The sequence below is a fragment of the Dama dama genome, chromosome 15, assembly GCF_033118175.1.
Source record: "Dama dama isolate Ldn47 chromosome 15, ASM3311817v1, whole genome shotgun sequence".
Taxonomy (NCBI): Eukaryota; Metazoa; Chordata; class Mammalia; order Artiodactyla; family Cervidae; genus Dama; species Dama dama.
The window spans coordinates 60665275-60678368 of NC_083695.1; the positions used below are offsets into that span (position 1 = coordinate 60665275).

At 43.0% G+C, this 13094-nt stretch overlaps 1 protein-coding gene across 2 annotated transcripts in view; it reads right to left on the bottom strand.

The window, feature by feature from the left end:
* Positions 1 to 6412, bottom strand: part of IDE (insulin degrading enzyme) — a 93122-nt gene extending 86710 nt beyond the window's left edge. Inside the window, exon 1 of one of the 2 annotated variants that reach the window (XM_061162187.1) lies at positions 6229 to 6412. In XM_061162187.1, the coding sequence (XP_061018170.1) occupies positions 6229 to 6326 (98 nt within the window). In that variant the 5' untranslated portion in view covers positions 6327 to 6412. The remainder of the gene's footprint in view (positions 1 to 6228) is intronic. The other variant, XM_061162186.1, reaches the window with a different exon arrangement.
* Positions 6413 to 13094: the final 6682 nt, after the last annotated feature.

Genomic DNA, 13094 nt, shown 5'->3' on the forward strand with positions numbered 1-13094 from the left:
GGTGATCCCTCCTAGCTAATTTCAAAGTTACTCAGGCCCAAGTTCTTAGGCCTCTTTGATTCCTCCATCTCCTCCCATACCCAATCAAAGTTGTTGCATCTTCTTTCACACATATCTTCTGCAGACACTCTCCTTTCCTTGTTATTTGCACTATTTCTTTATCCTTTGTCGATCTCTGCCTGCATTTCAACTGTGCTTCCCAATACAGCCAGATTAATCATCCAAAAACACAGCTTACATATGTCACTCTACTACTCAAAAGGATCTGAAGCTCTCTATTTCCTTTAGGATAAAATCTCATCGTCCCTTGATTATATTGTGAATTGGACAATATACTTCTGAGCCTCTGCTAATACCATTCCTTCTGTCTAAAATATTCTCTCTCTTTCCCCTCTCTGTTCATCCAAATTTTATATTTCCTTCAAAAACATTTGCTCAAATACCATTTCCTCTGTGAAGCCCACTGTCACCTCACTGGTACACAAGCATTCTGGGCAAGACGACAGTGCAAATAATCTGAGCAAGATGGAGTGAAGCAAGGAAGCCGGTGTGACTGGATGAGGTGAGAACATTTTGCAAATAAGATCAGAGAGGTATCGAAAGGCCAGACCCCACAGGCCCTTCTTGACCATTAAAAGGACTTTAAATCTGAACAAAATGGGGATCAACTACACACTTTTCTATATTCCCTAGCAAAGATATATGACTTGGCAGAAAGATCATGCTGCCAGTGGTGACAAGAGCAGGCTATATGTAGAATGGCAAGTGCAGAAGCAAGGAAACTGGTTAAGAGGCTATTATAGTAATCCGGGTAAAAGGGTGCAGGCAGTGAGAAGAGTCTGAATATGGATATACAGACTGACTGGATGAGGGACATAGAACAAAAAAGTAGTTAAGGATGATTCCAAGTTGCTGGTCCTAAACAAGTGGAAGAGCAGAGATGTCTTTAACTGAGATAAGGGAGAAGACTGTGGCAGAAGCAGGTGATGAGGTAGAAGATCTGGAGAGAGGTTTGGGGTATGATCAGTTTGGGATGTATATCAGACATCCAAAGGAAAATGTCGAGCAGGAAATTTATTACCTCAATCTGAAATTCAGGGGAGAGGTTCTGGCTAGAGATATATATTTGACAATTGCCCGAATACACATCAGGTTAGTTTCATAAAATTTCTGTGATGATGGGTATGTTCTGTATCTGCACTGCCCCATATGGCAGCCACAAGACACTTATGACTTGAAATGTGGATAGGGTGATTAAGGAACAGAATTGTTCATTTTAGTTAATTTACATTTAAATAAGCACATGTGGTTAGTGGCTACAAATGGGACAAAGCATGTACATGTGACTGGATGAGCATCCTAGTGAATGTAGGTAGAGAGGATTGGGTACTGGGTTAAGCCTACCACATGGATTATTTGTGATAGGAAATTTAAAAAAAAGAAACAACTCAAATCTCCATCAACAACAGAATAGAAAAATAATTAGTGACATATTCACAGAAGATTGTCTTTCAACACTGAACACATAAATCTATGTGAATGAATCTCAGAAACAATGTTAAATGAAAAGAAGTAATTCAGAGAAGAAAATTTTCCATAAAGGTCAAAAGCAGACAACACTAAACAATGCACTGTTTAGGAATATATTAAAATTAATAAAACAATAAAGAAAAATCAAGGAATGATTATCCAAATATAGGATAACATCATCTCTCCATGGGAGGTGAGCACAGAGGGGTTCAAAGTTACTGAAATTTCCTTAACTGGATGGTGAGTACACAGGTATTCATTTTGTTGTTCTTTTTCATCCTATATACTCAGACATGTATAATATTAAATAATTAAAAGAGTATATAAATGAGGCAGTATATGGTTAAATGTCAAATGAATATTTCAAAACATCCTAAAATCATTAAGTTCTGAAAAAGGAAAGATAACTGTGTGACCTCTATAGTGTCTAAAAAGGAGGAGAGATTTAGTCATATAAAGAAAAGAGGGGGAAAAAAAAGAGGGAAGGGCATTCCAGAATGAGAATGAACAGGTCATGTGCAAGAATCAGTAAATTAGTGAGTCTGACTGGAGACGAGTGAAGCTGGGTAGAAAAGTTGGGCTAAAGCCAGCTTATGAGATGCCTAAATGCTGGGTCAGGAAGTTTGGATTTAAAACAAAAAAAGAAGTTTGGACTTCATCTTGAAATAGGGCAGAACCACTGGTGGTGTCTAAACAAGTCAATAGCATGGGAAAAGTGGTGTATTAGTAGGACTAATATGATGATAAGGATCAACTAATAGAGAGACAGGAGGCTGGAAAAAAATCAGTTATAAAACTTGTAGCTGTGAGATGTCACAGAAGATTTAGTATGGCCTGAACTACGATTCTGATGGATGATAAAATCTACTCCAAGAAACTTCAGGATGAAAGATTCGAGAGTCTGATCTTGGGAATAGGCAGTGAAGGGGAAAGAGATTCAAAGATTACTCCAATTTTCAAGCTAAACTAAGGAAATGATAACACCAACATATGCAAAACTAGGAAAATCAACAGAGAAAACCAGTTTTGAAGGAATACCACTGATTCATTCATGGGATAAAAGTCAGGCAGTGTGATAGCTTCCCCTCAGGGAACAGCTCGTGAGTCATACTTCTTTTTAAGTAACATATTCTTAACAGGCAAAGAGAAAATATTGAACACATAGTTCTTTGGGAGGAACAAAAGCTATTATAGCTTTTAACTCTACAAGAATTTTACAAGTACCATTTTAAAAGAATACTGTTATAATAATACTGAGTTGTTTTTCAAAATAAACTGAAAGAAGGAACAGAACACAAAAGTAGAGATGTTCAGTAAAATGTCAGAGATGAAGGAGTGAAACTACTCAAACCAATTTGACTGAATGCTCCTTGAGAACAGAATTTATCAACTGTCCCTGCATCCCCACAGCATTGAGCACAGTGAATAATCACTACAGAATATTGATATTTAAGTAAGGCTGACTGAACAGACAGAAAAGAGTGAGGACAAAAACAACTGAATTAGGAATACCCTACCCAAGCCTCCAGAACCCAACATACCTTAAAGGAGCTAATGCTATGGAAGGAGCGTGCTTTAGCCTTATCATCCTGGCTGAAAGGTAGGCTGAGCCTGTGGTACCTGCTTTAGGAGAGCTAAAATACCAAACAAAAAATGGAAAGGATACCAATTCTCAAGGAAACATATAATGAGTTTCTGCTCCCCACATTACTACCTAATGAGACCATGCCCAACTCTAACCTTTAAGGCAGACAGTAGAACGCAACTTTTAAAGTGTGTGGCTAAAGATATTCAAGGGCATCCTGTCCTTTTAAACTGTTAAAAAGTCATTGTTTTGGTTGAAAGTGGTTTAAAAGTCTGAATCTCAACAGGTAGTCCCACCTGGCATACCACTGTTTCCTAAGCCTGTAGAACAAAGAAATGCAAATAGAGCTACCGGTAAAGTGAGATGATTGATGCTCAGGTGTTTCAAGTGGTTGCCGGTGACTAGGCTATGACTTGCAGGTTCCCCCAGGGTCAGATAATCTGGCAGAGCCCCAACTTATCCAATATGGCTACAACGGGAAAAATAAGGCTGCTTTCTAAATGAATTAATCTTATACAAATGCCTTAAGACCACCTCTTTCTCAAAAGGTTAGAACAGGAAAGAAATGGCCAAACATTGGCAGTTGTTGTTCACTTGCTAAGTAGTGTCCGACTCTTTGAGACCCCAAGGACTGCAGCACACCAGGCTTCCCTGTCCTTCACTATCTCCTGGAGTTCGGTCAAAGTCATGTCCATTGAGTCAATGCTGCCATCCAACCATCTCATCCTCCGTTGCCCCCTTCTCCTCCTGCCTTCAATCTTTCCCAGCATCAGGGTCTTTTCCAATGAGTCAGTTCTTTGCATCAGGTGGCCAAAGTATTGGAGCTTCAGCATCAATCCTTCCAATGAATATTCAGGGTTGATTTCCTTTAGGATTGACTGGTTTGATCTGCTTGCTGTCCTAGGGACTCTCAAGAGTCTTCTCGAATACCACAGTTCAGAGGCAGAATAAAATAACAGTTCAGAGCTCATGCTCTGGCACCATACAGACATGGGTTAAATCCCAGTTCTTCCAGTAAACAGCTACATAACCATATCTTTTAACACATTCCTATTATGCAAAGTAGGACTGGTTACCTTCCTTAAGATTTAAATATATGGTAACTTCAGATGTTAGTATGCTCCTTCCTAAAACTACACCATGACCCCTTTGATTCGACCTGCATTTTCCTTACTAGCCTCAGCCAGTAATTTTTAGTGAAGAACTTTCTAGATGGATGATCTCAATTACTGTGCTTTGAATCTCCAATTTCCCTCTCTGAGAACCACTTTATTTTGAAGTTCATGCCCTGGGCTTCATCAGTGAAAGTGAGGAACAGGAGGAGAAAAAAAAGAAAATGGAATTATAAGTAGAACTTACAAACTTTGTAGTTGTGTAAACTTAAAATTGATGCTTTCTTTAAAAATCACAAATTCTGTACAACCTATTAGCAATAATTTTAAGAAGTGTTCTTAAAAAAAAAAAAAAAGAAGTGTTCTTACATGTAGGAGGCCCAGGGACGTACCCTGCCTACGTTCAGCACCCCCACTTCCCTCTCTCAACTCAGGGATCTTTCTGTATGTTGTAGTGGAATCTGTGGTGTAGTGAGAAACAGAAGAGGGAAAAGTTCCACAGATTCTTCATTTGCATTTGGCCTCCTTTAGAACCATTACTACTCTCCTAGGTCAGGCAGGAAAGACTAAGTCCCAACCAGTTTCAACTCCCTTAAAATCCTGCACACAGCCACCAAATTAAATCCTAAACTAGCAGTCTTCATTAAGATCCCTTCCCACCTCAAAAACTCTTAATGGCTCCCTACCTTTTATTCACTAGAAAGAGCCCAACCCAAATCCAACGGCCAGGCTAACATCATCCTACTTTTATAGCACAGTACTTGTTTCCTCCTGATTCCCCAAAGGAAATTCTTTAAGGCTCTGACTAATCTGCTCATTGTGCTCCCAACACAGACAAACATGCACACCCAGGAAAGATTACCCATCCCCACGCACCTTTCCTTCAAAGGCCAGCCCAGACCACCCCATCTTTGCCCCACAACCGTGATCCTCAAACACACTGCCCAGTCTTCTGACCCTCTCAAGTACACCCCTTTTTACTGGCTATACTCTCGTGGCATCTCAATCCATTCCAACCACTTTGAAGGCAGGCCACGTTCATTACACAGAGGATCATCACTGTGCCCTGCACTTAGTAGATTCAGGGTATTTTTCAAACCAAAGGAGGAGTTCAAATAGTGTATCTAAGTAGGGCAAGACAATACTGCCCATCTTTGCCAATTCCCCTTTATTCACAGTAAAGGTTATTATTCAGCGTTCGCTACAACGCTGAAAATTTCTAGTGTACACAGAACAGTCATGTGGAGAGAGCACGCCACCGGATGGCGGAAACCTGCGTCCCAATCCTGGTTTTTGCCACAAGCTCTGCATCTGTGGGGAAATCACACAATCTCTCTGGGCCTCGGTGGTCTCAGGTGTAAAGCGGGGGAGCCACTGTAAAGGCTTCCAGGGTGTCTCTCGGCTCCCACAGTCCCCCCACAGGAAAGCCAACACTCGGCTGCTCGCTAAGGCGGAGGCAGGCAAACTTTTACACTTCCCAGGGCTGGCATTTCCAAACGGGAGTGGAAACTCAGTCCGCACAGGAAAAAGCGGGGCTGAGAGGAAGGTGAGAAGCGGTGTCCCCGGACTCGAATCCTTTGCCCCATGGCCAGGAACAGTCCGCCTCGAGTTCCTGGCCCCTCACACGCAGACTTCCCCCGAGAGTGGCCCGGCCCGGAGCGGCTGCCGGGAGCGGGCCGAGGTGACTGTCCGCGCCCGTGCCCCGCGCCCCCCGCACTTGTGACACACGCCGGGTGACCCGGGTCACAGCCTCCGTCCGTCCTCACCGCCTGAGGGACGCCCTTCTCTCCCGGGCAAGGCTCCTCGCTGCCGCCCCGCGAGCAGCCCTTCCGGCCCCCGGACGGCCTCAGCGCGGCCGCCCGGGCCCCAGGCCGCCGGGATCGGCGGCGTGAGGGGAAGCAGCGGCGGCGGCTTTAAGTGCTGAATCACCACTTTGCAACCCGAGCTCCAAACCACCGTGACCCGCGGGCCCCGAGGGCCCGGGCGCTCCGCTCGGCTTACCCACAGAGGCGCTCCGAGGGCGGCAGGCGGGCGCCGAGGACCGAGCGGAAGGTGCTGGGCAGCGCGGGGTGCAGCAGCCACGCTAGCCGGTACCGCATACCCCAGCGGAGCCGCCGGGATCACCGCGAACGCTTCCTTCTTGCGCCGAGCCGGCCTCGCTCACTGCGCATGCTCAGTCTGCCGCGCCGCGCCGCCTCCCGGGAGCCTCCGAGCGGCCGCCTCTCCGGGTTTTCCCTGGAGCCCGACAAGGCGTGGACGGCGGGCGGCCGAGACACCGGCTGGCGGGAGGGGCGGAATGTAGCCGGGGGGCTGCGGGAGCCGGGCCACCAGGCTTCCCCGGGCGAGGAGGGACCCTGCTGGGTCACGCCGGGTTCACGCGTGAGGGCGGCTATGTGTATCTGGTCTGTGTTAGCCGGGGGCAGGGGACTCACGAATACTGTGAGGGCACAAGGGGCCATGTTTGCGGAGGCGCCCCCATTGGCTGTCGGTCCCGGCGGTGCAGGTGTTGGAACAAGGTCCGCCGGCGAGGCGACCTCCCACAAAATAAATCGGCGATTGGCGCGCGGCCCGCGGGCTCCCTCTAGAGCGCGATGGGGACGTGGACTGTGGGCTAGGGGACTGGGGAGAAGTTAAACGCGAGAGTCCCCCAGAGAGAGGCCGCGACCTGAGGGGAGTTTCCACCCTGGGAAACTAGCAACCCTTCAGAGACCTAGGTGGACATGGGACCGGCCACCGCAAAACAAGGCCTTCCTGGATTTACAAATCCAGAATAAAAACTACCATTCTGTACTATTACTACATTAAAAAAAAATAATAAAGTATGGGTAGTACTACTAGTATTCAGTGTACTTCAGGCACTATTTGTAAGATTTTTTTCTCGATGACTTTATGATGTTTTGCATCCAAGAACAATGTAATTGTTGTTATGAATTTAACTTTCCTTTACGTTATTTTACAGGTTTTTTTGTTGTTTTTTTTAAGAAAAGCGCAATCAGGGTTAGCAATTCCCTAACTTGGGGCTTCGCAGGTGACCCAGTGGTAAAGAATCGCCTGCCAATGCAGGAGAAATGGGTTCATCCCTGATGGGAGAAGATCACGAATGTTGGGGCGCAACTAATCCCTAGTGCCACAACTATCGAGTCTGTGCTCTAGAGCCCTGTGGTGGCAACTCTTGAGCCCACGGTGCCCTAGACCCCTTGCTCTGCAACAAGAGAAGCCACTGCAATAAGACCGCAGACTGCAACTAGAGAGTAGCGCCACCCCCCACCCGCACCCAGAGAAAAGCTGGCTCAGCTGTGAAGACCCAGCACCCCCCCCCCCCCCACCAAAAAAAAAAAAAAGAATCCTGCCAGTGCAGGAGATGTAGGAGAGGTGGGGAAGATCTTCTGGGTGGGGAAGATCCCCTGGAGGAGGTAAGGACTGCCTGCTCCAGAATTCTTGCCTGGAAAAATTCCATGGACAGAGGAGCCTAGTGGGGTATAGTCCTTGGGATCACAAAGAGTTGGAAGCGTCTGAGAGACTGAAAACACACACAGAGACACTTCCCTAACTTAAGTGCTTTTAGGTTCCTGATGTGGCAGACCCGAGACTGCAGCCAAAAACAGTGTCCTGAATCCTATTATTGCTTCTAAGGGGAATGGAGGAAGGATCCCTTAAGTGGATAATTCATCAGTGAGGTTCTTGGGGATCTTTTTTGACCATTTAGTTTCAGCTAAAGGTAAACCCGGGAGGGATGATAACTGAGGTAGCAGAAAGGAGGAAGCCCTCCTAGAGCTGTAAGGTACGATGTCACAATGTTGCAGTCTCCTTCCAGCCCATCTGGTTTAGTTTCTGGTGGCTGCCATGGTAAATTACCACAAGTTTAGTGGCTTGAAACAACAGAAATTTATTCTCTCACAGTCTGGAGGCCAGAAGGCCAAAATTAAGATGTTGGCAGGGCGGCACTCCCTACAGACAGTCTTACGGGAGAGTCTGTTCTTTGCCTCTTTCAACCTCCTTGGCTTCAGGCCCTGTTACTCCAATAGGCATCCTTACATTGCCTTCTCCTGTGTGTGTCTTTTCTTCTTTTGTCTCTTAATAGGACATTTGTCATTGTATTTAGGGCACAGTAAGGTAATCCAGGATGATCCTGTCTCATCCTTAACTACATCTACAAAGACACTTTTTTCCAAATAATGTTAACATTTACAGGCTACTGGATTTAGGACACAGCCATGTCTTTTGGGGGGCCATTATTCACCTCCATCGTTCTAGCCTCTACCCCTGCCTGTTCACCAACTCCAAATCACACAACTGTCACAGGTAATTGATGCTAGGTTGTTGTTTAGTTGTTCAGTTGTGTCCGACTGTTTTGCAGCCGCATGGACTGTAGCCCAGCAGGCTCCTCTGTCCATGGGGTTTCCCAGGCAAGAATGCTGGAGTGGGTTGTTGCCATTTCCTTCTCCAGGGGATTTTCCCAACCCAAGGATCGAACTCCCATCTCCTGCATTGGCAGGCAGATTCTTTACCACTGAGTCACCTGGGAAACCCCCAGCTGATGCTTACAACAACATGAACTTGTCAGTGCTCTTTCAACCGCTGTTGAAAAGGCATTGCCTTTACAAAACTTTCCTTCAGTTCCATTCTTCACATACCCTACTGGAAATAACCACTCTCTAGAGGCACTTACTTGAATCTTAATCTTCCGTATGTATAAGAAGCAATAGATTGGGAATGATTTCTTAGTCATTTTTGTATCTCACCTGGCAGCAAGCACAATGCTTACACAGTGTTTGTCAAATACATGTTTGCTGAATCTTACTAAGCCTCTAGGTGTAACTACAATTTATAGGAAATAACAGGGGACAAATCTGTTAAATCACACCATAAAGATACAATTGGCAAAGTTTAGAATGTTTGTAACATTACACAACAAATGATTTATTTCTTCTTTGCAAATAAATTGCAAAATAAAGAGAGGAAGGAGAAGCCTGTGAATTAAAAGGGAGTTGGAATTGGTGAGCTATGACAAGCTGTTATAAAATTTAAATGAAAATGCAAAGGGCCAGGAAGACCCAAGCCAATCTTGAAACAGAATCTGGAACATTTACACTACCAAATTTTTTTCTTTTCTTCTTTTTTCTTTTTTTTGCTGTACCACAAGGCTTGTGGAATCTTAGTTCTTTGACCAGGGATTGAACCCAGGCCCTCAGCAGTGAGAACAGAGTCCTAATGTCTGGACTGTCAGGAAATTCCCACTACCAAATATTAAAAGTTACTATTAAGCTATAGTAATTGAGATAGGGACTTCCCTGGTGGTCCAGTGGCTAAGACTCTGCACTCGTAATGCAGGGGGCCCTGGTTGGAGCCCTAGTCAGGGAAATAGATCCCACATGCTGCAACTAAAAACTCCTGTATGCTGCAATGAAAACTGAAGATCCCACAAGCTATAATTAAGACCTAGTGCAGCCAAATAAATAAATAAATTTTTTTTTAAAAAGCTATAGTAATTGAGATAATATGTTAATAGCATGAGACAAATAGGCATGGAAAACCATTCACTAGTATCTACAAAAGCTACACATATGTGTATGTTATGACCCAGCAATTCCACCTTTAGCTGTATACTCATCAGAAATGTGAACATATATCCACGAAGATGCATGTACTAGAATATTCATAGTAGCGTAAGTATTAATAGTCCGCAACTGGGAACAATCCAAGTGCCGTCAACAGTAAAATGCATAGTAAAAATAAACTGCAGAATAGTCACACTTTGGAATACTGGATGATGTGAATGAATTTCACAAACCTGATGAAAGAAATCAGCCCCCAAAGAGTAAAAACAACAACAACAACAACAAAAAAGAGAATAAACTATATGAGTCCATGCTTTTTCAAGCCCTGTTGAAAACCAGACAATACTAATTTGTAATATTAGAAATCAGGTTAGTGGTTGCTCTGGGGTCTGCAATGACTGAAAGAAAGAATGCTAGGAGCTTGTGGGGTGTGTTTTACATGAGTGTGTTCAGTTTTTAAAAATTAATTTAGCTTATGATTTATAAACTTCAACAATTCAATAAGATCTTCAAAAATGGATCTTCAAAAATGGAAAGCAAAAATAAATAAATTTTTTTAAAAAATGAAAAGCAAGAGGAGGCATATTAACCAAATGAAATGCTTGGTTCTTGTTTAAATCCTGATTTGAACAAACCCACTGTGAAAAATAAATGTTTATGAGATAATCAGAAAATTAAGAACACTGACTAGATTTTTCATGATATTAAATAATTTACTTTGGGGGCTATGTTAGTGGCCGGTCACAGCAGCTTTTTTTTTTTTTTTCTTATAGAGTCCTTTGAGATACATACTGAAATAATATATGCCTAGGATTTGATTCAGAATAATTCCATCTTCAGTGAAAGATGAGGGAAGAGGGGAAATCTTGGTCAGGAACTGATAATTATTGAAACAAGATAATAGATGTCTGGAGGATATAATAATGCTATTCTCTTTGATTTTGTATATGTTTAAAATTTTCCATCATAAAGAGTTTCATAAATGTATATTAGTCTTAAGTACAGTAGTATGGTAATAAAATACCTAAACGCAATATGAATTTTTTAAAATGTTTATAGATCAGTGATTTATTAATTAAAAATTTGTTAAAAGTTTTCCTAAATGACTCCTATTTGCTAGTCCTTAATGGTAAGTTTGAGTTATTTTATGTGCAGTACTCGAAATATTAATGTAAAAATATATGTCATATTTTCTATAGTTAAGAGTACTCTTGATTTATCCATTCAACAAATATAGGCCCAGGCTTTGCTTTAGATGTTGAGGATACCTCAGAGAAAAGAGCAGCCAGGTTTCTATTCTTTTGGGGTTGATACTATAGTAAGAGAGATAAACATGTAAATTAATACTTTATATAACTATATAATGTGATTAAAATAATATTAGAGTAACTACGATGGATCTTCATGCTGTCAGTTCAGTTCAGTTCAGTCGCTCAGTTGTGTCCAACTCTTTGCGACCCCATGAATCGCAGTACGCCAGGCCTCCCTGTCCATCACCAACTCCTGGAGTTTACCCAAACTCATGTCCATTGAGTCAGTGATGCCATCCAGCCATCTCATCCTCTGTTGTCCCCTTCTTCTCCTGCCCCCAGTCCCTCCCAGCATCAGGGTCTTTTCCAGTGAGTCAACTCTTCTCATGAGGTGGCCAAAGTATTGCAGTTTCATCTTCAGTGTCAGTCCTTCCAATGAACACCCAGAACTGATCTCCTTTAGGATGGACTGGTTGGATCTCCCTGAAGTCCAAGGGACTCTCAAGAGTCTTCTCCAACACCTCAGTTCATGCTGTCAGTGCCATCCAAATAACAGTTCTGGGACTTTCCCTCCATCATCACTACTGCCTCTCTGGGTGGAGCAAGATAACAAAGATCTCACCATTTATATTAAGAGGGTTTATGCATGCCCTGGGCTGTTGAGTGTGCACATGGGACAGTTTAGGTGGATGCTCAATGAAAGCTCAGAGCATGGGGTTCAGTGTTTGGACTACATAGGTAGCTGCCAATGGACAGCCAGCTTCTGTGGCCCTTTTCTTGGGCTAACTCTTCACCAGATTTTCTCCTGTACGTGTGCATGTGAGTGTGTTTAGCTTCTCCATTAGCTTCTTCCTTCTACATCACTTTCTGTCCGTCCAAGGTACCACTTAGGAGTTGAAAGTTGTGGAGGGGCAGTTACCTGTTTCTCCCTCTGTTACTACCTTACTTCAGGTTCTTCTCAGGGCCTCCCCTTAAGAGCCTAGCTTGAAAATTACACATACTGAATATTGTTTTTTCTCTTTGCATTTCCTAATTCTCCGGGACACCCTCTATCTCCAGGGGAAAAGTCCTGGGGTACAGCTGATAAAGGGAAACATGAAGTGTAAAATTTCAACATCTCCTTTTGCTATGTGGAGAAAGAAAGAAATGGGGTTTCATTAGAGAGCTTAAGGGTCTCCTTTAGACAGAATAGTTTGGGGAAAGATTCTCTGAGGAAGTGATATTCAAGTTAAGATTTGAAAGGTAAGAGGGAGCCAATTATAGAAACAGATGAGGGAAAAGACTCTAGACAGTGTAAACATCAATCACAAAGGTTCAAGACAAGAGGGAGTCTGGAATGTTCTGGAATTTGACAGTCAGAGTACTGGAAACTTCTTTCCCTTTCTCTTCCAACTAATCTTTGCTATTGAGATGCTACTATTAGAATGCACTATAAATAGTAACCAAAATTTGGGTTTGGAGATACTCAATACTTAAGCATTTCAGGACTTTTTTGTTGTTGTTCTCTTTGGCATTCATACCCCATAGATATCAATACTTAAGCATTTCAGGACTTTTTTGTTGTTGTTCTCTCTGGCAATCACTGAAAATTATAGCTAAAAACAGAAAAGAAAAAAATTTTAAAAAGAATAAAAAGAGAAAATGATAGCTAAAGTCAATTACTCCCAAAATTATTCACTCTGAATAGCATAGATGTTGCTCAAGAGCCTTAAAAGGTCATACAAATAAAAATATTTATGAAGACAATTTTAGAGCTTGGAAGAATAAGTTATGTTAAATAAAAATTCAGGATGTGAAACTACATATTTAACTATGATTTTGATTATTAAAAATATAAGTATAGATATTGGAAAAAATATATCAAAATATTAGTAGGACTTCCCTGGTGGCTCAGTGGTAAAGAATCTGCCTGCCAATGGAGGAGACCGAGGTTTGATCCCTGGTCCAGAAAGATCCCACATGCCTCGGGGCAACTAAGGCCACGCTCCACAGCTACTGACGGCCACACGCTCTAGAGCCTGTGCTCCGCAACAAGAGAAGCCACCGCAATGAGAAGCCC